Source organism: Danio rerio, chromosome 14 (genome assembly GCF_049306965.1).
Source record: "Danio rerio strain Tuebingen ecotype United States chromosome 14, GRCz12tu, whole genome shotgun sequence".
NCBI classification, from domain to species: domain Eukaryota; kingdom Metazoa; phylum Chordata; class Actinopteri; order Cypriniformes; family Danionidae; genus Danio; species Danio rerio.
In genome coordinates, this window is record NC_133189.1 from 54942289 (window position 1) to 54966219 (window position 23931).

The following is a 23931-nucleotide window of genomic DNA, read 5'->3' on the forward strand; positions in this document are numbered from 1 at the left end:
TGGGGAGTCTAGACTCATACCTGGCAGAGGCGTGCAGATCAGTGGTGGCTTTGTTAGGTGAGTTATAGAGCATAGTTCCTGCCCTAGTGATGATTAATCAATATAGCATACCAGTCAACCTGAATGACACACTGTAGAAAAGATTTAGGTGATGGGGTTTTAATGGTGGGTTGCTCCAATTATTTAGTAATTGTTACTTGTGTAATGTTTGATTTAATGTTATTAAATGTTGATTGAAAGAAAAAAAAATGCTGCAAAAGCATTATTCATCCACAAAGTCAGTGCGGTGTTTAAGGGCACCTATTTTTACCCCTTCTTGTGTGTCTGTAAAGTTTCAGCTCAAAACACCCATCAGATTATTTGTTAGACCTAGTGTCTGATCTGTTGGTCGAAATATTTGACTGCGTGTCACTGCATATCAAACGACTAAAAAGATAAATTACTAAAGACTAAAAACTAAAGAAATCTCCGTTGTGCTGAGCGAAAGCTCTTACTTAAGGCTGAGTTATGCTTCTGCGTCAAGCGCACCCATATGCTACGGCCTTTGCTGACATGCACCTCTCAAAAAATGCAACTACACGTCGCAACGATGCGTAACGCATGCTCTGTGATTGGTCAGCTTGGTAGCGCTGACGAGTCAGAGAGGAACATAAACACCTCACTGCCGACTAGTGTTTTGGAAGTGTTAATGCAGACCAACAGACACCGTGTGCAGAAGTATAAATGCACAGCTACGCGTGTTGCATGCGTCGTGGGTTACACCAGTCACTTGACGCAGAAGTATAAACCAGGCTTTAGCAGCACATCATCGATGACGTATGCTTGCCCAGGTGCGAATGCAATGTGAGTGCGGGCTGTCAGGGAAGACTGGAGGGGGGACAAGCATGCTTCGGCCCGGTACAAGGCAACTGTACATAGTGCGAGTACGCCCTTATTGTGTTTCCATCACTCTAATATGACAGTGGACGCACTATACCTACACATAGTTCTGTCCAAACAGCTTACAAAAGATGATTTTCAACATAGGTGCCCTTTAAGTAAAATGGATTTATTAAAAGCAGATGTTGTTGGATCTAGCTGAATGATATGCTATAAAAATGGGGCTGTTAAGCTTTAGGTGATGTGGTTTTATTGGTCTGTTGCTCCAGTTATTTAGTGTTTGTAATTGTATCTTAAATAGTGTATGATTTACTGTTATTACGTGTTAAAGGAAAGGTAAAAAAAGCTGTAAAAAGGATTATTCTACCTCAAGTTAAACCTTTTTGTGTGGTGTTAAGTAAAATGGATTCTGCTTTTCTTCTTGGCTTTGTAGCTGTTCAACAAGACGACAACAAGGTTTGTTTAAGCTGAGGTCGACCATGGCTCATTATTATATGGGTATATTATTACTTGTAGCGTCTTAGCTGTGTTTTTAAAAGTGGCAGGTCCTTTGTTTTCATTCTCCTGGCTTGTTGCATGAGTGAGTGACGTTTCTCTGTAAACCAATAGCAATCAGCTAAATGTCTAGCTTCGCCATTTGGTACCCTTTTGTTGTGCTAGGTACCATTCTAAAAGGATACCCAAAAAGTGGTAAGGTACAGTTTGCTTTTTAGTACCATTTGACAGTGGAAATAGCCATAAATTAAAAGGGTTTTTAATTCATATGCATTTGATTTTGCCAAATCATAGTCAGATATTATGATGTGGTTCTCATATTCCCAAAAATAGACATGGCTCGACCGTTTTGGTCGCATATGCGGCCACATTTTTTTTTATACGACATCAAAATATAGTTGGGAGCATTTTTGCTACTGCATAAAATTGGTGCCGTGCAACAGGTTTTCTCTGCAAAATGTTCACCACACACGCTGATTTAGGAGACGTTCACGCTGAACGCATCTTAGCACCCGAGACGCCAAACGCAGCGCTCATGGATAGTTTAAAACAGTCGTCATGTCAACTTGCTGCAGTAAACAAAGCACGCAATTCTTGCCCCGCCTTCAAGCTCTTCTGATTGGTCCACTGCTTTAGCACTGCATGTGAATATCAGCTGTCAATCACTCAGTCGATGCCTTTCTTTAGATGACAGGGAGTGCTACAATCGTGAACATGTAAGGCACTGAAGATGAGGGAATAAAAAAACAACACTGACAGATGTAGTTTTAGAAAACAAATAAGTTTCAAATAATGGTACATCTGATCAGTGATCATGTGCTGAATGTCAATCCAGCATTTACACTTTTCGAAGAGTGGATAAAAAGACTTCCAGTTTTCTTCCAGTCGGCTATAAAAAAATGACTAAAGCATTCACGAAGCCCGAAGCCCGTGTGATGGAGTTTGCAGGTAGCAGGGTTCGGCAAATCTACACATTTTAAGTGCGAGAGGTTCTGTTTTATCCTTCATTTAATCGTCAGGATGCTGTCAGCTGTGCAGGTGGCAGCTATATTTAAAATGTAACACCCCGTACACCATCGCAAAAGGGCTAGCATTAATTAAGATAAAACTATTATAGCAGCTCATGAAAAAAAAAACGGTATTGCTATTAAGATGACTTATGCAAATATCATAATATAAATTATGTCAGTATTATCTGTGCAGTATTACACAGCACCCGTGAGAACAGCAAAGTTATTGTTGTTAACCAAGTTTCATTCATGTCAAGCAGTGCATGCAGTGTGCATACAGATGTCGTTTTGTTTGTTTGATATTTAGTGTTGATTTCAAATGCAGTAAATTGGTTAATATAACATTAAAACTTGTAGTTACGGTGCTTATAATTGGTGGGTGCGACTAAATTTTGGCTGGTGCTTCTAAGTAAAAAGGCTAATTTCGTGCCCTGACAGATAATGAGAGTTTTCATGTGCAAAGATTTTGATAATCAATGCCATCCTGTTATCATTCTTACTGTGTCCTCAAATGTTTTAATCCAGCTTAAATCTCAAGTATATTAACAGCTTTTATGTCATATGGCAAATCTTGTACATTCATTCTAGCCATATTTGCCTATTGCCAAGTAAGTGCACGTAACTGTCGGAGTCTCCTTTTTTGTCAGATCTACTTTTCCAGACAGTTAATCATAAGCCTTATTTGAAAGGAACAATCAGTCTTATTTTCCCCTGTGTTGAGGGGAAGACATGATAACTGGGCTGCAAGTTGAATGTAGTGGTATATATACTGAATGTTACTTGCGTTTACTCTGAGAAAAGAGATGCTGCAATGAATGAATTGATTAAAATGCGCCCAGAAGGCAGTGATTATGCAGTTTACTACAAAACTGTACACTGCTCATTATATACAATAGGGATGTTTACATGAATGCATCTGTATTTGACAAATCAAATCATCGTTCTGTGTTTGTGGTGTGCTGCACAGGACATTTAACATGTAATTCATGGAATATTTCCTATTGTTTGCATGTTATATTCTAAATCTTCAGATGCTATTCTTAAATATACATTTACTGAAGTTGATCTTTGTTTAAAATGAAATTGTAGTCATGTCTTGAACATCTTTTTTTTATTAAGCATTCTACTGAGTGTAGACTGAAGCTGTAATAACACTGACCGCTTTCAGGTTGGACACAGTGTAATTCAGACAATTGGTTATGGAAACCAAGATATTGAAATTCATGAAGGATGTTCTCTTTGTCCTACTATGGATGGATTAAATGACAGTCTCCTGCTTAAGGGTGATTGTGTGTTAATGCATCTGTGACCTTGAGCTGCTTATTTTCTCTATTGAGATTGAAAAAAAAAAATGCACGTTTTCCTTATGTCCATCAGATGCATTCTAGGATGAATGATAGTAAAAATACAAATTATGCATGCAAGTCTAGCAATGCTTGGGGAAAGAGTTACTTTAAATGCAATTTGAGCTTTAATGCATCGTGCCTTTCTGTAGGAGCTGGATGAATCATTGAGTGCTTCTCAAGCACAAAGATGTAGAGGCTTTAAAATCATTGAAAATATTTCTGCTGCTCCAACAGGCCCTGCAGTCGTGGTTCACTATTTAAAGCCGTATTTTGGCCAATGTTTAGACTTTTAATCTACAAGAGGTGGTCCTGGGAATTTGCATTACACACTCCCTCACATGCCTCGTAATTGCATTTAATAAATATCCAGAGGAGCCAAATAAATTGTTTTCCAGCAGATAAATGAGGTTAGGCCAAGATTAATTGCCTCCGAAACCCCCAAAACAAATATTTCAATTAGTTTGACCCGAACACAAATGCTGCTACATGCTTTCAAAAACCACCAAGCCCAACATAAAAAGCGTGATTTATCTTTTAGCTTAAATGCTTGGCTTTCTCACTTTTAACGACTTATTTGTAAGCATTTTCCAGCTTATATTTTGTGCATCACTTTTTAATATGCCCATATTGATGCGTGAGGTTTGCTCTTTTAGGTTTGAACATTGATTTAGTGAAAAGAAAAGGAGAAAAGATGCATGTTTGTTTTCTCTTTTGTTCGTTTTTCCAGTTCTTCCCTTGTAAGACAAAGCTGTTTATGAAATGCTGGCAGACAGCGAGCCTTTGAATGGTTTGAAAACAGAAATCAATGGCTTGCTCAAGCTTTAAAACGCTAGCGTGGCTCTTTTGGTTTAGTTTTGATCTGGTGAGCATTTGTTAGAACTAGATAACTCTCTTTTGCTGGAAAACAATTTAGGAATGGCTTGGTAAATTCATTCATTTTCTTTTCGGCTTAGTCCCTTTTTTAATTTGACAATTAACATATCCAGCATATGTTTTATGCAGCGGATGCCATTTCATCTGCAACCCATCTGTGGGAAATATACACACACATGTACACTACGGATAATTTAGCTTAATCAATTCACCAATACCACATGTCTTTGGACTGTGGGGGAAACCGAAGCACCCGGAGGAAACCCATGCCAACCCAGGAGAGCATGCAAACTCCGAAATGCCAGCTGAGGCTCAAACCGGTGGTCTTCTTTCTCTAATGCGATCATTCTACTCACTGTGCCACCATGATGCCCGACTTGGAAATTATTTAACTACTTTTTTTTTTTTTTTCTTTTCTTCCAAGGGCACAATGATTCAGAGTAGTGGCTATAAAATATCCCTGTCATGGATAATTGCATTTGCCCTCATTCACTCCGGTGATGTAGCATTTCTGACTCTAAACTGGTTTACCCTTAAAAGAGGTTTAGGACTTTGCTGCTGTGATTGTCAAGGACATTATCCACCTCATAGGTAATACAGAAAACCACATTTCCTCCTGATATATTGCCAGGATCCTGCAAGAAATGGTTCTTTAATGGTCCCACTGGTTTGATTCTTGTCGCGCTGCCTTTTTTTACAGTCTTCAGTAAGATTGCATTGTTTCTCTGAGTGTCGTTACATGTCCATTTAACTCCTTGAACATGTCTATATAACACCTTTCTTGTTGTTCTTGCTATTGGGATAAAAAAAAAAATGTTGTAAGCTGCTTGTTTTATGAGACATTTAAAGCCGTTGACTTTGTAGGATTGTTTTGCAAATGGCATATTAAAAGTTAATAGCCTGTGCTGGGCCTTGAACACATCACAGACGCATCGTAATGATGTGTGTTTCGTTTTCAAGGGCAAACATTTTATACTGGGTTCAGCCGAAGGTCTGGATTATTAGAAAAAGGTTTACAGTATCATTGAAGCGGTGTTTCTGGAAATGAGAACAGAGATGAATATTGTTGTATGGTTAGTGCATGCCAAACTTTAATAAATGTCAGCATTTGCAATTTCTTTTGTTGTTTGAAATGGTCACAGGAAATTGATTCTCGAGTTGTTGGTGATACCGCTGCCTTGCTGTGTAGTTTGTTTAATCAATGGGGAGATGTTGGGCTTTCAGTACGCAGTTTCTGTTTTTTTCTTATGACCAGAATGGGCTCAAAGGAACAGTCGTAGCATGAATATTAATGAATTAAAAATGGAAAGGGCAGCGGGTGAACATTTTAAGAAATTAGATTTCACCTTGCACAGCAGAACTTTCTCTCTGTATGATTTAATAATGATTGAGACATTAAGTCAGGCTCATGTCTTCTCTCATCGTCGTCTGGGATGCGCTGAAAACTCTTTGCAAAAAGTGTCACAGATATGCTTTGGCAGTTTGACGTATGGCCCTGTATCCAGTGTGGCCAAGGATCATTCCCCAGGTAATTAGGTCGCATGGACGGTTGCATAAATTCATGTTGAACATTCTTAATAAATCAAAAGATCTCGTCACCTTTTCCCGGTGACACCTCTTTTTCATTTTTATAAATCATCAGAGGAGGCCGAAGAAAGGACGAAAAAAAGATCCCCACTACAGGCATTGGTATTCAAAGCCACAAGTTTCAATAACCCACCTCGAAATCGGCCTCACGGCAGGCTTCAACCCTAAGTTGACAGTATGAAGACAGATAGCATGCCATGTTTATTAACCGCTCTGTACGATTTGCCAAAAGCGACTGGATGCCACAACTGATTGCTCTGTGAAGACAGATGAACGCGGCAAAGCTTGACGTGCCCCATTCTCTACCCCTCAATCCTGAGCTCAGGCTTGATAACTAGATGTTGTCCAGTTTTGCAGTCCTCTTTTCAGTATACAGATGACAATACATAAAGTCTGCCCAACACAAAGTTTTTTAAACACTGATTTAAAGTCCAAGCAATGCTTTCCCTTAGAAATGATCATCTAGCACTGGTGAGGGTTCATCGTAAACTTTTGGGAGTGGAGGATCTTAATTTTAATATCTCGTAATACCTGGACACTGTAGGATCAAAGGGAATGAGGAAGCAGTTCTAATGACAAACCTGAGAATTACTCCAATACCTCCTTTTGGACCTAAAATCAATCCTTAGTTTATGTAATTGGTAAGTGGCAAAGATAATGGGATCTACATGTAAGAAACAAACACTGAGAGATTAGCCCTAATGTCATTACATAGAAACCGCTATAAATTCTCAATCCATTGGGACTAGATTAGTAGACTATTTTTACTCGCTGTAGAATCGGTCACTCCGGGATGACACAGTTTTTTAATAATTGGAGGAGATCCTTACACATGCTGCATTTGCTAAAGCACTTTAACGATAATGGATTGTCTATTTGATTGTGTATTCCAGCCTGATCTCACGAGAAAACGTAAAATACTTAGTTCAGTCGTACGAAATGGTACGATTTTAAAAAGGAGGCGTGGCACCTGACCCCACCCCTAACCCCAACCGTCATTGGGGGATAAGCAAATCGTACTAAATTGTACGAATTAGATCGTACGAATTCATACGAATTAGCCACTAAATGAAAAAGTTACGAATTGCCGTGAGATTGTGTTGTGTATTCTGAGGAATTTAGTTTTCAGTTTTAACACTGTTTATCCAAATACAGTTGAGTTGTTAGCCGAAAATAAATTGTAGAACCTTTATCTGCAGTGTACTTTTTTACTATGAAAATATCCATAGAAGCTGGCATGGCATTACAAACGAATCGTTTAGAGAGGAAGAACCATCATGCACTTTCTCTGGTGTGTGTTGCAACTGTCCTCATAGGACCTGTTTCAGTTGCTGCACTCTAGATGTTGTCCCCTGCCTGCGACAGGTAGGTGGATGAGATGAAAAGGTCACCCTGGTATACATAATGTACCGATCTGTTTCTAGTGGCACGTCACTGATGGAAAAGTCATGTTTCAAAATAAACTGCAGTGCGGTGAGGTTATTCATTTGAAGCGAAGGCGAAATGAGCAAGGCTCATTAATGTTAGCTGGAGTGTTGACTATTTATAAAAATCTTTTAACTTTGGGTTGTTCACACTTGGCAGGTTTTGTTTGATTAAAATATTCAGTATGATTTGAGTATGAAGCCTGCTACCTGAACCTTCCCGTGCACCAAACAAATCAAAGAAGATGGCTTTTAGTCCATGTGAACTGTGGACTGTTGCAATAGAATTTAAAGGAATAGCTAACCTAAAAATGAAAGATTGCTCAGCCTTAAGTGCTTTAAAAACATTTGATGCACCGATATGGATTTTTTTTTGGCCCAATATCAATAACCGATAACCGATAAACTTAAGAATTAGAGGCTGATAACCGAAATCTAAATATTTTAAATATCTTAATAGCCTACTTGGGGGGGGGGAAAAAAAAATAGTTTCAAAATTGCAAGGTGATTATATAGATCAGGGGGGTGTCCAACTCTGTTTCTGGAGATTTCAGTTGCATCCCATATAAAGCACGCCTGCCTGTGAATATCAAGTGCTGTTCAGGTCCCAATTAAACGCAGGTGTGTTTGTTCAGGGTTAAAGCTGCTAGGTAAGGTAGAGGTAGGTAGATTGCAGGTGGGTAGATTTCCAGGATCAGGTTTGAACACCCTTGATAGACCTAGATTTACAATTTCGCATAAATCATCATGCCACAAATAAATAATTTCCTTTTCGCATAGCAAATTAACATGCAAATTGACTGTTGCATAAAAATAGGTTCAATAACAGAATGGGATTTAATTAACAAACAAGTTACATTTATTTTAAATATAATGAAAATGAAAGAACTAAGAACTAAAAACCAGCTCAAACATCCTTGATTGTGTATCCCTAGTTATTTCTTCTGTTGAACACAAAGAAAGATGTTTTGAGAGATAAAAACTTGTAACAATTGACTTTCATAGTAGGAAAGACATACTATAGAAGTCAATGGCTACAGGTTTTCAGCTGTCTTCAAGTTATTTTCCTTTGTGTTCAAAAGAACGAAACTCACGGCTTCAGAACAGGTTTTGAATGGGGAGTAAATAATAAAAGAACTTTCATTTTTCGGTGAACGACCCCTTTAAGTTGAGATGTAACTTACACCAAAACCAGCCTATAACCCATGTGGCTTTGAAAAATTGGACGCATTTGGTTAGCCGAGCAGCTTTTTGTTTTTAGATGTACGATGAATATAATATATTGCATTATGTACATCATCTTTCATCAATTGGTGAATTTTGTTCCTTGTCACTTGCTTGGTTTGGGACTTGTGGAGCTGCGCATCGATGGATTTGCTCTTCAGTGATTGGACTTTCAGCAGTGAATATTAAATCACACTAAACCAAACTGAACCTCAGCTCTGAAAACTGCGACAGTTTTAATTCAATAAAACTTCTGTGAAGCTTCAAAAACCTTTTAATTTGTTAAAGCACTATAAATATAATTATGAATCGAATATATATTAAAAGCTTAAATTAAATTATTTGAGGTTTTGTCTTAACATTAAATGCTAAGCGAATCAGAACTGTTTTCTCTTTTTTCTGAACAGAGTCTAACAACAAATGTGAAAGTCTGCTGCACAGTAAAATGCCATGTATTTCTAGTCTGACATTTTGAATTGCTTAGTAAACCGATACCAAGATTTCATTTATACAATTTATAAAGATTGATTTAAACCCTGATATAATTGAAAAGATTTGAATGAGTCTTCTTCAAAATTAATTTCCATTTCAGAATATCAATTGCATTATTCATATTTTTCATTTTGTCACTTGAATTGTTTTAATTAATGAATTGGAAATTTATGCTGATTTATGCGCGTGCCTTTCTGATTTATCACATCAAGATTTTTTTATGTAGTCGCTCATGATGTCACGGTTGGAGTTTTAAAAACCTTATCAACGAAATGAAACTTGTCATTTTGAATTGTTTCAATTAATGAATTGGAAATTGTTTGCAGATTTATGCACGCCACTTTCTGATTTAGCACTTTGAGATTTTTATGTAGTTATGATGTTGCACTGGGGATTTTAAAAAATCTTACACCATAAACAAAATGAAGTGACCAGTTTGGCTGCACTCAAGACAGGTTTTTGGCAGTTCCCTCCACTTGTATTTCTCCTTGTTATGGGTTTCTGACTGGGCTTAATTGATTCTCACCGCTCCAGTCCAAGATGTGTTTTTGGGTCCAGAGAAGAAGGAGCTTTAAAATGTGGAAAGCAGTAAACGGTAAGAAGCTATATTGGCTGACGAGAAATCCAGATTGATTGGAAACTCGTAATAAATGCTTCAAACATGCACAGCTCTGGAGTCCTTGAACCCTGTGGGTTGTTGAGTTTCTCGGTAGCGTTTTCTCTCCTTCCTGTTTTATTGCTTCTGGCTCTGCTTGTTTTGTGATCGAATATACAGACTGGAGTGTCACTGGATACAGTCACAGCATCTGGCAGTTCTTCATGCTAAGATCTCCATGCAATTTGCTCTTCGATCTATCTGATTGCTTTTGGAGAGCACCTCTGAAGGAGATTCGAGGCAATAATTGGATTTCCTAAAGTTGTGCACATGGTCTCTTGACTGTATTCATCGAGTCAGGGATGAGTCCCATGCAGATGTTTCACCTGTGGCGCTGTGGAAATAATAGGCAACATGATGGAATCCAGATAGGAGTAATTATAGCACGCTTACATCATATTTGATTATGAAGACCGTGTGGGTGGCGGTGGCTGTGCCACATCAGACTGCAGTTTTCAGCTCCCCTCACTTAACCATTTCTGTCCTTTCATAGAGGGAAATGCTTCTCCCTGTAATGCTTTTGTTACCAGGCTTTGCAGCAGGAAGGTCACCTCTGTTGACAAGTCAAAGAACGGTGTTATTAGGGTCCTTTTCTTAACCCGCTGCTGTGGATTAGCTCTGACTCATTGCATTAGCTCCGAATGCACCTTGATATCTGCTTTCTCTTTAGACGTGTCAGACGTCCTCATGAATAGGCCTGCGTAAAGTTACTTCTGGTAAGAACAAGGATAATGAATGTCTTTGTTCGTCACACCCTAGATGGTAATGAACACGAATTCAGTTTGGCTGAACACTGTTTCCTTGGCAACCATGTGAGAGATAAATGGAGCGTTTTGTCATTTAAATCCTGCGTGTCCACATCTAGCGATGGTCATCATTATTAACAATGTTGAAATCAAATGATTTTTTTTCTAGGTTTTATAGCTGGTGTGTTAAAGGGATAGCTCACCCAAACGTGTATTTACTCACTCTCAAGTGGTTTTAAGTTTCTATCAAGTTTCTTTCTTTTGTTGGACACTAAGAAGATTGCTAAACATTCACAATATGGGAAACAAATACTGTGGAAGTAAATGGGTAGAGATTTCCAACTTTCTGAAGATTATCTTTTGTGTTAAACATAGGAAGGAAAGTTTAACAGGTTTTGAACAAGTAAAGACCCAATCCCAATTTTAGTTTTGCACCCTTACTCCTTCCTATTGGCCCTTGAAACAGAGTGTGTAGGGGAAGGGCTTTAAAATATATTCCTAAGAAATGGGACAGCACTACAACACCTGCACATGTCGTCATATATCATCGAGATCTCTTGCTTTATATGAGATCGACGATCGTGATCGCTGGAGTTATTCCAGTTGTGTTATTTTTTTGGTGTTTGTCATTAGGAAATCACTGAAGGCAACAATATCATGTTATCATAACATCATTTACACTGTGGTCTTATTCATCTGTGCAAACACGTTAACATTATACCAGACACTGTAAAAAGCTCATTCCCAGCCACTAGACTTTTCTGACAGGGTATTTGAGTGTCATCGAGTGACAATATTGTGGGGGTGTTATACAGGAGTTATTTTTAGGGATTATAGATCGCCAAATTTTGTGCTCTGTATTATAGCAGTTTAAAAAAAAAGCATGACGGTAAATCACAAACGTGGTTATGAATCTATTAAAACAGTGGTTCCCAACTCTTTTTCCCGAGACCCCCTACTGTAAGGCTTCCCTCCACATGTAATATTATCGCTCCTATAAGTTTGCAGTTGGCATGTCAAAAAAACTTTGTTTTCCAACAAACGGTATGTTTATAACTACATCTAGATATGTTTATGCAGAAATAATAGCTTAATGTAAAATATATAAAAAAACATCAGCAGGCTGTTTGTATTGGGTACACCTTGCAGTATGTGGGATGAGTCGTCTGCAAATGTCTTATTAATTTGGACGGCCTCACGCATTCGTTAGCAAGAACTTTAGTGCAGCTAATCCACTGTGGCTGGGCCAGGCATCTTTGCTTCTAGAAAATGGAATAAAGCCAAAGTTCAGGTATTGATCTTGGTATTTTCTGCTTTTCGTGTTTCCAGTATTGCTAGCGCTGCAACCCGAAATGTTTGGAGCTTCCTCACCTGGGTCCAGCATGCAAATGAGTGAGACTGTCTTTTTTTGTGGAGAACGAATTACAAATTTGTCCCCTTTATTTTGTTCTGCCAGGGGATAAAATAAATTAAGGCAACATGATCGTTCTCTTAATTGTCCACTGCAAAAAAAAAAATTGTACAATATGATGCGACCTGCGCCCCAACAGAGCTCGCTGAGGCCCCCTTTTGGGCCGGGACTCCCCTGTTAGGAACCGCTGTATTAAAACATGTGCTTGTTTGTTGTAAGAATTTGATTAATGGCAAAACATTCTAAATCGTGTATCTCTTTACTTCTGTGTGCAGCCATGCTGCCGTTGTTGATGCATTCTGGGAAAATTTCTTACCCCATGGATTCTAGTGTGGTCCATTAAAATATTTGTTTTGACTGCTATCTAACCCTTCCACTTATCCCTACGCCTTCAAGCTAAAGAGAATTGGGACACCCCTACTTCGTGTACACTCAAAACAAGAGGGAAGGGGAAGGGCTATGGGGTAGAATTGGGATTGGGTCAAAGGGTGAGTAAACGATGACTATTTTCGGATTTGGGTGTACTATCCCTTTAAAGTTTTACTGAAACTGGTTAAAATCTTTTCTCCATCTGTTACCATCCATTGCATCATGGATATTTTAAGCTACAGCTGTAAACATCACATTTTAAAAGTCCTGACTAAACCAATACACACACACGCTTGCAGATTTCCTAGAATTTAACATCTTTGAGCTATCCTTTTTAAACCAAGGAATTGGAAAGCATGCTTGCGATCTACTAAAAGATGCCTGTTTGATTAAACCTGTGCATGTCTTCATCTATATCTATCATTTCCCCTTTGCCGAATAGAGTTTGACTTTCTTCATGAGCAGCTAGTAATTAGCACTACAACATTTGCTATCATCTTAACATCCAAGAGCACTAGTGCTTCTCCTGAATGTAACGAAAAATGCTTTTATTTTTCGCTCGCTGGTTCATTGAGCCGCATTGCGCCTCTTGCTATCATTTCCTTTTTTGTTGACCGCTTTGATCAGGCAGTGGATGAGGGATGACTACCCTTGGTGGCTAATGGAGCTTCGGCCCTTTGCTTTAATATAGTTCATTTTGAGAGACTTGTTTTGAAGAGAGGTGTCCATTCATCCTCTGTGGTCCCTGAGAGCTACGAGCTCTAAAGAAATGATGCGGGGAGAAAAATAAGACCCTTTTTCATGGACGTAAAAACAGAGGAAACAAATTAACGTTTGGAGCGACTGCCGTGGTACAATAAGAAGTCTAAAAGTATTAGCCAATTTTCCTCTGGTCTCATGGTTGCATTTTTTGTGTCTGTGTGCGTGTTAGTGACTTCCTGCAGGGTTTAAACGAGCTTTAGTAATTGGGTACATGGTGTACAGTTGGAGCGCAAAGTTGAAACGCACAATATCTTCTCACTATCTTCTGTTCTTCTTAGTGTACTTAAATCCTGAGTTAAATCACTTCTGTTTTCATTTCCTTAGTCGAGGACAGACCTCTGCCTCGTAGGGGCGCAACCAAATTAAAAAGTGACCTTTGGAGTTAATAGCTTCCTTTCGCAGTGAGTGAAAAGCCTTAGAAAGCTGCTGCATCTGAGGCCTCTGTAGTCACAAAGCATCTTCGCCGTCTGGCCAAGAAATAGCAGTCCTCTATAAATCATGCTCAGCTTCAGCCACTCCCAGACAACTTTCCTTTTTCACTGAGAAAAAAAAATGCCTATAGGCAGTGATTCTGTGAACCAGTGGTCAACAGCTGCCTGGAGGGAGTGGACCGGCGACTTCTCCTCTTTACCTCGAGTAAAATCACTAAAAGCAATTGCATCGTTTGGGTTACAAGGTCTTGAGATTTACAAAAGATCTAAAGATCTTTAAACTGCGAGGCAGCGATGACACATGCGCTATCATTGTTGTTAAAGTGGCTGGGTAACCGAATGCATTATTTATAGAAAAAGCATTTAAAATGGCTACGTTAAAGCTGATATTCACTGTGCCTGATGTATTGGACTCCCAAGGTTAGGCATATCGTAACAGTCTGGGTATTATTTATGTTTTTGGTCCCTTCATTCTGCACTGGAAATTGGTTTTCTTCCAGCTTGCCCTGCAGTTCTTGTGCAGTGCACAGTATATAACGCAGACGGGTAGCTGTTGTGGCATATGCTTGCTGCCACCCTCACATTTGCGAAACCTCCACAGAGACTGCAGCTGCAGTGATATTGAGTAAATCTTTGTTTTCTTTGCTCATGGCTTTCCAATGCACGTACATTGTTTATTAATGCATTTTTCTTTTAAGAGCACGCTTCTTCCTCTTCCTGGCCAATGCTTAGATTTAACAATTATTTTCTCAAAGCACAGCTTTGGATGGAATTCAGTTTATGTGGGTTCAGAGTGACTAACTTGCCTTTTCATTTATTTTTGGACCAGTATTTCTGGAGCGTCTGAGACCTCGGTAATTTCCCACTGGTAATGTCATGCATCAGCACCATTTTACGTTCTCTGCTCACCGAAGAACCTCGTAGGAATGAAGACTGAAAAACCTGTCCAGACGGATACATGGATATGTGGCACTTGCTAATGCTCGCATGTAATTCACCTGCAAAACTTTTCAAGCAGCGTCCACCAGCCTATCACTATTTAGATCGTATTTAAATCAAAAACCAGTGGGCTAGATAATCACTTCCAACCAACGTCAATCATTGTGCGTATATAATAGCATTTTTAAGCTGATTCTGCCCTGGGCTAGAGTGGAATCTCGGACGTGTTGTTGCATTTGATGCCAGTCATTCAGGCAGGTTGTTATCTCGGTTTAGAAGGGCAGGTGAGTGCCGGGTTATGATAATGTTAATGATATCAGAAGCCATTTGCTTCAGAAGGGCACCTTGCCTGAAGCCCAGACCGAATACCCTGAGTGCACCTGCCTTAAAAGCCTTTCAGCCATCTCTGTATTCAGCACACTTGATACACGATAGTGTTTCTTTGTGTTGAAGATATTTAAAAGAAACCAACAGTGTTTACAGGCACGTAAGACTTTGGGGACCTGAAGAGCATACTAGACCAAAGCATTTATAAATTGTAACATTTTTATTTAAAAATATACGTCTTAAGGAAAAAAAAAAGAGCTTTTCAGTTGGCCACATCTTTACCCACTATACAGATATGAAATAGTACATATTACAATACAAAAGGAAAAAAGCGGGGTTTTGGGGAGAGGAGGGTGAGAAGCATTCAGTTTTGCACAAAGAAGTTTTTGGGTTGTGTTTTTTTTTTCTTTTCTTTTTTTTTTTCGTTGAAAGGGGATTCATTTGGCCAGAGTGAGCAGCAGGATTCAGCGAATGGCATGATAACCACTTCCCCCAACATAAAAAATAATAAAAAAAGGTTTACAGGAGTGCAAATGGATTCATGTTCAGTGATTTTTGCTTATAAGCTGATAGTTTAAAAAGATGTTTCGGTATTTCATTATAAAATCATTCTTCCCCTACCTCATATGCCTACAGGATAAGCATACAAGGCTTGTCTTGTCATTTTTTTCCTTTGTTTTGGGAATGGTGCTGATGTGCATTTCAGGTAAACTTTTTAATAATCATGCAAGGTGTTTTTGAGTAGCGCAGAAAGCAAAGGTCAGCTTCACTAAATCCAAAACAAAGCAACATCATTGGTGGATGTTCTTGGCTCAGTAAAATGTAAGTTGTAGCCTTTCTTTAGTCCAACAGCATTGAAATTCCTAGCTACGCCTTCTGGATGGCAGAACATATAAGCTACACAGACCTACATTCCCTCTGTGGTTGCCCTTACCAATATAAAACTGTCTTTAGCAAGGTTGGAGCTAGAGAAAATAAGTTGCATTGGTTCTTCACTCATGGTATTTTATAGCACCCTCTAGAGGACAACATTAACCAGTCTGTTCAGGCACACTTAATTTCAGTATTTCACTGTTGTTCAAGTTTTGTCTCTCCTACTACTATTAGGAAGGTGACCAAAAAACAGCTTTGATATAAATGCCAATATCTCAGATTTGGAGCTTTCCTCTTAAAAAATCTCTGCCAGGATGTGACTGGATGTTTATTTTAATAACAGTTTTCTCTCAAGCTATAAAGCTTGATGATTAATTTTTTTTTCTGCAGGAAGCCAATAAGTCTTATTACGGCTAGTCTAGGGTGGCATTCAGAGTTTCCAGATCTTGCCCAAGGTGTTGTCAGTCACTGTTTTGTCATGCATTTTTTTTTTCGTCCTCTAATGGTTTCTGTACCCTGATTCAGCGGCTCCTAAGACGCTCATTGACTTCAATTAGACGTTAACTGGTGTTTTTGCTCTCTGTTCCCCCCTGTGCATCCCTGCCCCCAACTCTTGATTGCAACACAAAGAGCTACTGCAGCAGCGGCTTCTTTAGTTTGATGCTAATGTCTGTCCTCTCAGTGCTGCATACAAATGTCTCCTGACCCAGCCTCCCGTCGTCTTCTGCATGCTCTCCTGAGAGCTGCGATATGCTTCGCTTCAGCTTTTCTTTCGTGTCCTTGCTATGAACCTGTGAATATTTTTGCACAGACAAAGTTTTTTTTTTTTTTTGTTTGTGTAGTGATTATGGACTAAAAGGAGCAGAGCTATGAAGTAACGCTCTTGTTTCTGTGAAGTTTTTGCTTTAAGTAGTACTGCTTTTCTACAGTCTGAAGAGGCTGTAACTTGCAGGGCAGAGTTTTAGGGGGTTAATATTAGATTAATTTTCCGTGGGCTTAATTGACTTAATGTTGAAGCTGTCAGGTGTGATTATTCTCTTTGCTGCATTTGAAGAGTGCGACGCCAAGCGTACGTACTTATTTTTAGGAGACAATTGTCAGTCCTCTGCATGCCTTCCTATTTCTAGCTCTTCCCTTTTCCCTTGCAAGTTGTTCTAGCTGATGTTTGCTTCATTGTGTTGCTTTCTTTGATAGTCTCTACCATTTAATTAATGATGCAGTGATCTAAGCAGCATTGTTCTATCACAGTGAGGATGTCAGTGTTTTGAGCCATCTTATGTAAGAATATATGCACAATGATAATCGAGCACTTGCCTCTGTTTAACATTTAGTAAACCCCTGCTGAAGTTGTAATAGAGGGAGTTTGTTCAACAGACATTTTGTTGAACCAGTGCAGAGCCATATTGGACATTAACCTTTTCACACAAAGTGCTAGACTTTAAGAGTTCAAGGAAGCGGACGGAGTTTATTGAATTTAACCAAATGCAGAAACGGGAAGGCTGTTAAGTGTTCTCATTAGTTTGAATTTAAGACTCGATCAAAGTGAAACGATCATTTCTGCCACATGAGGAAGCCGAGTAATGCGAGTGGGTTGAATTCCCTGTTCGAATCTAAATTGCATTATGTGGCTTAATTTGTAACAGTACTCGTTCTCAATTTAGAAAAGGTGAGTCGATGCTTTTGTATACATCTGCTTTTTTTTCCTCTCCCCAAAAGCGAATGTATGAGTGAGATCTATAGTGTTGCTAACGTGCACCAAATGTCTTTTTTTTTATCCTTTTAAATTTGCACTGCTCAGCATATGTAACACTATTTTTTTTTTCCCATGAAATAAATTTTCACCATTTATCAGAAGATATGACATTTTATAAACTGTTTTCTGGAGCACAGGGTTCCAGGCGGTTTGGCTATAGATTTCTCATCTCCTCTGTGCTGCAGAATACATAGTACACAAACTGGCGATGCAGTGACACATCCAACCTTCCTCTGCTGAGATTGATTGCCCCAGCTCGATATGAACCTTTGCATTTGTATTACAAAAATAAACTTGTGGATTTCTTTATATTTCTTCTCTTCAAATTCATCCCAGTCATCTCAAACTTTCATAGAATTTCAAAGCTAACAATTTCAAAGGAATATTCTTCTTCATACAAACTGAAAATGAAAGAAAAGTCCAAAAGCAAACCCTGTATCTTTTGAAATGGACAAATGGTTAAACCCATAAGCTGCAGGAATAAATAGAGTTTATACTTCACACTCTTTGTAAGGCAGTTGCTGACATTTGCACTGCCCATAGCCATTGATGATCACAAGTGCACCCTCCTCATGACTGGTCTCGTACTCATTATAGGGCACCTGTGTAGCCAGGTCCGCCATTGGCTGCCTCTGCTGGGTCCTCATCTGTCGCCGGTTCTGAATGGCCGAGCAATGGCGGATCCGCCTCAGAGTTGGAGGGCAGCATTTGCGTGATATGTACACTACAAAAATGATGAGAAAGAAGGAAAACAACAGAGCCATGGTACCAATGATGACCCTCTGGGTCAGCAATGTGTTGTCCATCGCAGAGTAGTCCTCTGTAACATCTGCCCCCTCCACCGTCATAGTAGTAGCGAGGGCAGTGCGTGGGGGTTGTGTGGTAGTGGTGGTAGTAGTGACAATCGTAAAGCTCCCAAAATCCTCTGCATAGAAGTCTTGCGTAGGGGTCTGCATATTTCCGAACAGGGAGCTCGTGATGTCAGGGAGCATGGCCTCCGTGCTGGTACTGGTCAGTACGACCGGGGCCGAGAAATTTTGGCAAAGTTGGAATCCGTAAACGGCATCCAGTATTTCCTCACCCTGTGCATACTCAGGACTGTAGCAGAGGATAGAATGCTCCCATCTACCCTTAAAGGTGCTCAGCCAAGTGGCCAAATTGCAGATCCGTTTGGTACATTCCCAAAGGTTGCTTGACAGCCCGATCACATTTAGGGACTTCCACATATCCATGGTTTGGCTGTCGAGGTTGCTCAGTTTGTTGTTATCCAGCAGCAGGATCTTGAGGCTGGGCAAAGTCTCGAACACCTCGGGGATAAGTACACGAATCTCGTTCCCAGTGAGATCCAATTTCTCCAGAGTTGTCCATTTCCACTCCATGGTAGATGTTAAGTTGTTGATCTTGTTCCACTGTAGATAAAGGAACTGGAGGGCGACCAGACGAGGGAAGTGAGCCAAGTTAATCTTGGTCAAGTGATTGTGTTCCAAATGGAGCTCCCGCAGCTTAATTAACCCGGCGAAGCCATTCCGGGCCAGGCTACGGAGCCGGTTGTTGCTCAGGCCAAGGTATTCCAAGCTCCGGCAGTCCCAGAAGGCCCGCACGGGTGTTGTGCGCAGGGAGTTTGATCGCAGGTGAAGGATCTGGAGTTTCCGAAGCCCGTGAAAGAGCTCAGGCTCCAGAGCAGTCATCTGGTTGAAGGAGAGATCCAGGATCTGCAGGTTGATGAGGTGGATGAAGGTTGTGTTTGGCAGCTTGGTGATGCGGTTTGAGCTCAGGTTAAGGTCCTTGAGCTTGTACAGCCCCTGGAAGGCATCCTCATGCACTGTGGTTATTTGGTTGTGGTCCAGGTGAAGCCAAGTGAGCTGGGTGAAGCCGAAGAACTGGTCTGAGCTGAGCTCGCTGATGCTGTTGTGTCTGAGTGAAAGTCCAAGGGCCCCTTTATCCACACCGTCTGGGGGCGCCAGGAGCCCCTGTGTGTCGCAGTAAAACTGCAGGTCTTCACATCGGCATTTCTGGGGGCAGGTTGTGCATGACACAGGAGGGAGGCACAGTAGCATGCTGATCACACAAAGTGCCGCTGGTGCTTGTCCCACCAATGGCCACCTTGAATGGAAACCTGGGTGGGTTTAAAGATAAGAAAATAAACCGGGGGGAGGGAAATCTAATCTCTGCAGTATACAGAAACAATTTTTCCCACTATCATGCGCGCTCTTCTGTATTTGTCAACATGAAGCAATCTGACTGTTAATCCAGGAATTTTTAAGAACATTTGAGGGGAATGCTCACTCATTTTATTTATCATTTTAATGCATGTATTTATCATGTTTTATCTTTTAGTATCAACTGCGATTTGTGTATATATATTGTTTATAATATCAGGTCCACATTAGTTTTATTTACTTATTCATTTCTATGATGCAGTGTATGTGTATATATATATATATGTATATGTATATGTTTATATATGTATATGTATATGTGTGTGTATATATATATATATATATATATATATATATATATATATATATATATATATATATATATATATATATATATATATATATATATATATATATATTATATTTATACACTGACAATATGACAACGTATGATTATATAGTCATACCTTATTATATGCAATCTCTTTCCAGTGGCTCGTGTCATTTTTTCCCCCAATTATTTAATGTCAAGCATGCCAGATAAAAAAGCAGCGTTTTATGTATATAGATGTTTCCAGAGACCCTGCCAGCCACTGTCCCCCCTCCTACTCACTACATTGTCTATTCAGGTCCAGACTCTGTGAATAAAACGGATAACTTACCCATTCTTTTGTGCACATCGGAGGCTGCATTCAACTGTCTTTTTCCGCAGACTTTTGGAGCAGCCAGATGGAAGAGAAATCCAAAGGGAAAAAAGCCTTTTGGGTAAATACAAAAGGAATCAGGCTCTTCAGAAATAAAGTGCTGAGCCCCCCCAGTTGAATCGAATTCAGGAATTCCATGTCCTGGGATGCTGTTTTTTTTTCTCCTCTCTCTTTTTCCTCCCTGTTATTTGCGTCTGTCCCTTTTTCCAGTCCTTTTCAATTCCCAGATTAAGAAAAGACGAACATTATTTGCCTTCCAAGAATCCTTAAATCTGAAGTTGAGGATTTGCATCCAAAGGAGCACTGCTGAGCAGATCTGTCCGTCCCTTAGCTGCCTCTTTCCCTTTCCACCGCAATGATGTCAGCTCAATTGGTTAATTGAAGATCACACATTCCTCTTTCACCGCTCCGAGGTCCTTCATCCCTAACTTGTTGATGGCAGGCAGAGGCTGCGCTTGCGACGGCAGTTTCGTGTGTCTCTGCTGTGCTGTGTTGAGTTCTCGGCACCGAGGAAAGGAGATGCAGTGAGGGGGAAAAGCAGAGGAGAGGAGCTGAGATGTTATTCTGTGCTTTTGTTGCAGCCACTCACTGCTACAGAGTGGTGGCAGGCTGGCGTCGATCATCAGTGCAGTTTCTCTCTCTCTCTTTTTCCCTCCTCTCTCTCTCTCTCTCTTTGGTTCGCTCCCTGGCTCGCTCACTTTCCGCCTTGCACACTCGCACAGTGCTTTGGCGTTTGATTCAACGCACCCTCCCCCTCCCTTACTTTTTTCTCTGGTTCGTCACAGTCAGAATATTGATAACTGCAACGTGTTGCCGCAGTTCACAGCTGAAATTAACAATTGCCTTAAATCTCTTCATCTGCTTCCTGTCTGCTCAGCTACTACATATTTGTATGTTTGTTTATATTTGTAATTTGCTACTCTTGCTTGTTTGTAATAACCCATCTATAGCGGTAAAATAACATCTATCGTGTGCTTTTGTTTTAGTTGATGTGTGAATTTATGATAATAAGTTGACACTGGAAGCTCGTGGACAATTTGATCTACAGTGACTTGCATTCTGATTGGCCCTTCCCTTCTCTCTCCCTTTTGCTCATTCAGGTTTTTAACACAAAACACGTCACAACCAAACCGACGTCACAGAGACCTTTTTACACTGCTGTCTATCTATCTGCGGTGGTGAGGATGGAGTCTGAATGCTGGACTTAATAGAGCATTCACACTGCATGGCGCCACAGGAGATTTCACTAAACATAAGACATGCATTTTTCTACGCTCCCCTGTCATTTGGCTGATTTTTCTTCATGTGGGTTTGCTGAACTTAATATAATGGGAATTCATTTTTTATTGAATTTGTGCCTGACGTGTTGGATGACGGCCCTTTTGAGCTTACTGCCTAAGCTAAAGGAATAGATCTGGATACTTTTTTTGTTTTTTATATTTAATTTTAATACATATTTTTTTATACATGGTTTTATTATTGTTTTCACGGTGTCTGCGGGGTCTTAAAGTATTAAAAGTTGATAAATCAATTATGAGAGAATTAAAGCCCTTAAAATGTATTAAAGTCTTAATCTCGTTTTGTCCGAGATAAGCTCTTAAATTTTTTCAAGCATTGTCCAAAGTGTTTAAGTAATGTGGATTCATATTGCGCATTTATCGTTATGGCCATACACCCAAAGCGCCTCACAATCATGAGGGGGGGTGGAGGGGTGGGGGTCTCTCCACACTACCACCAGTGTGCAGCATCCACTTGGATGATGCGACGGCAGCCACAGGACAAAAGCACTAATGCGCTTCCCACCAGTTATAGGTTGAGTGGAGAGACAGTGAAACAGCCAATTCTGTGTATGGGGATGATTGGGAGGCCATGATGGGTAAGGGAATCGAGGGAATTTGGCCAGGACACCGTAGTTACACCCCTACTATTTACGAGAAGCGCCATGAGATTTGTAATGACCAGAGAGAGTCAGGGGCTCGGCTTAATGTCTCATCCGAAAGACTGCGCTCACTGACAGTATGGTGTCCCCTTCACTTTTTACCGGGGCATTAGGACACGCACAGAATGCAGGTTGATTGCCCCCTGCTGGCCCCCACTTCCAACAGCAACCTAGTTTTCTTATGTGGTCTCCCGTCCAGGTACTGACCAGGGTTAGCCCTGCTTAGCTTCGACTACATAAAACAAACATAAATAAATATATTTTTGTCAATCTGCATGATTGGTTCGGGCCAGGCTGACCGTCAGACCAAGCTTTTCCGTCTGGTTGATGTCACATAATTTGCGACTAACGTGGGAAGTTGATGTGGCGCTCTACACGTGTAGCGAAACAGACAGCAAAAAGGGAAAATATAAGTTTGTGTACTCCTGGTTGGAGAAAGTTTAAAGAGTGGCTGAAGCATGTCGCTGAAAACAACCACGTAAGTTCTTTCAAGCTTCGTTTCTTCTGAGCTTATCCGAGTTCTGTTGCATGGTTGTGCTCCATTGATTTATTTAACTACAAATGTTTAAGTTAAAGTTTTGATACTAAGAATTTGGTGGCGGTTTATTCTGGGAAGGTGTTGAAAAGATATTGAAATTAGCCTTTTAGGATTCCCGCATATACCCTGGGTTTGCTAACTGTTTAGCTTACCTATTCAAACTCTGAGCAATGCTTTCCGATCACTACCCCATTAAAATGACGCAGCTACAGCCATCAGTGCACTGCTTTTGTAACATTCTCTGCTTCCCATTTATTTCAAGACAATTATTGCCGGATGTCAAATCGCCTGCTGTGAAAAATTATTCTTGTTTTTATAGATAATTATTGGTCTGTTGTAGTTGGTCTGTGCATTACCTGCTTTTTTCAGAATCTCACATAGAAGTGTTAGATTCACAACCTTATGTCAAGTTAGAAAGCTTAACTATTTTTTTTTTAATTAGAGTACATGCATTGGCATTTAATGAATGCAACCATTTATAAAAAGTCTTCTTGATGCAGATAAGCCACTTAAACACATGCTTTTGCTTTTTATAAGCATGCGGCGTGAGTGTAGGTAGTGCTAAAATTGCCATTGTACCTGCTGTGCTTTAATTTGAACATCTGTGTTTCTTTTTTTGGGCTGGTCACTTTCCAAAATGACCCGAGCCATTTCGTGTCCGTATGATTTATTTGTTTGTCATCTTTTTCCATAGGTCATATTACTTTTTTACGGATACTGTGTGTAATCTGCCCTTAAGGGATGTCTCTGCTGACTGTTTTAAAATCTTTTTCTTTCTCCGCAAATCTGCAGGGAGATTAGTTCATGCTGCAAGCACGGCTTTGCCTGACTATCATTAACTATATGTGTGAAAACACCACGTAAACTAGTGTGAGGAATCAAATGACTGCCCAATTAAGTGCTGGTGCTTGAAGCAAAATCAATATTGAGCGATCCAAGTCATTTTGCCCTCTAGGGGAACATGCATTCGTATAACTCATATCCGTCAAGTTTTT

At 40.0% G+C, this 23931-nt stretch overlaps 2 protein-coding genes across 5 annotated transcripts in view; one reads left to right on the forward strand and one right to left on the reverse strand.

Annotated features, from left to right (window-relative positions):
- Positions 1–23931, forward strand: part of ctnna1 (catenin (cadherin-associated protein), alpha 1) — a 193499-nt gene that overhangs the window by 53012 nt on the left and 116556 nt on the right. The gene's annotated exons all lie outside the window — the stretch shown is intronic.
- Positions 18088–21056, reverse strand: lrrtm2 (leucine rich repeat transmembrane neuronal 2). Its single transcript, NM_001351692.1, has 2 exons — positions 20418–21056; positions 18088–19712 (listed from the first exon to the last, which is right to left on the reverse strand). Exons 1-2 carry the CDS (start codon positions 20419–20421, stop codon positions 18088–18090), a joined length of 1629 nt encoding a protein of 542 aa, NP_001338621.1. The 5' UTR covers positions 20422–21056.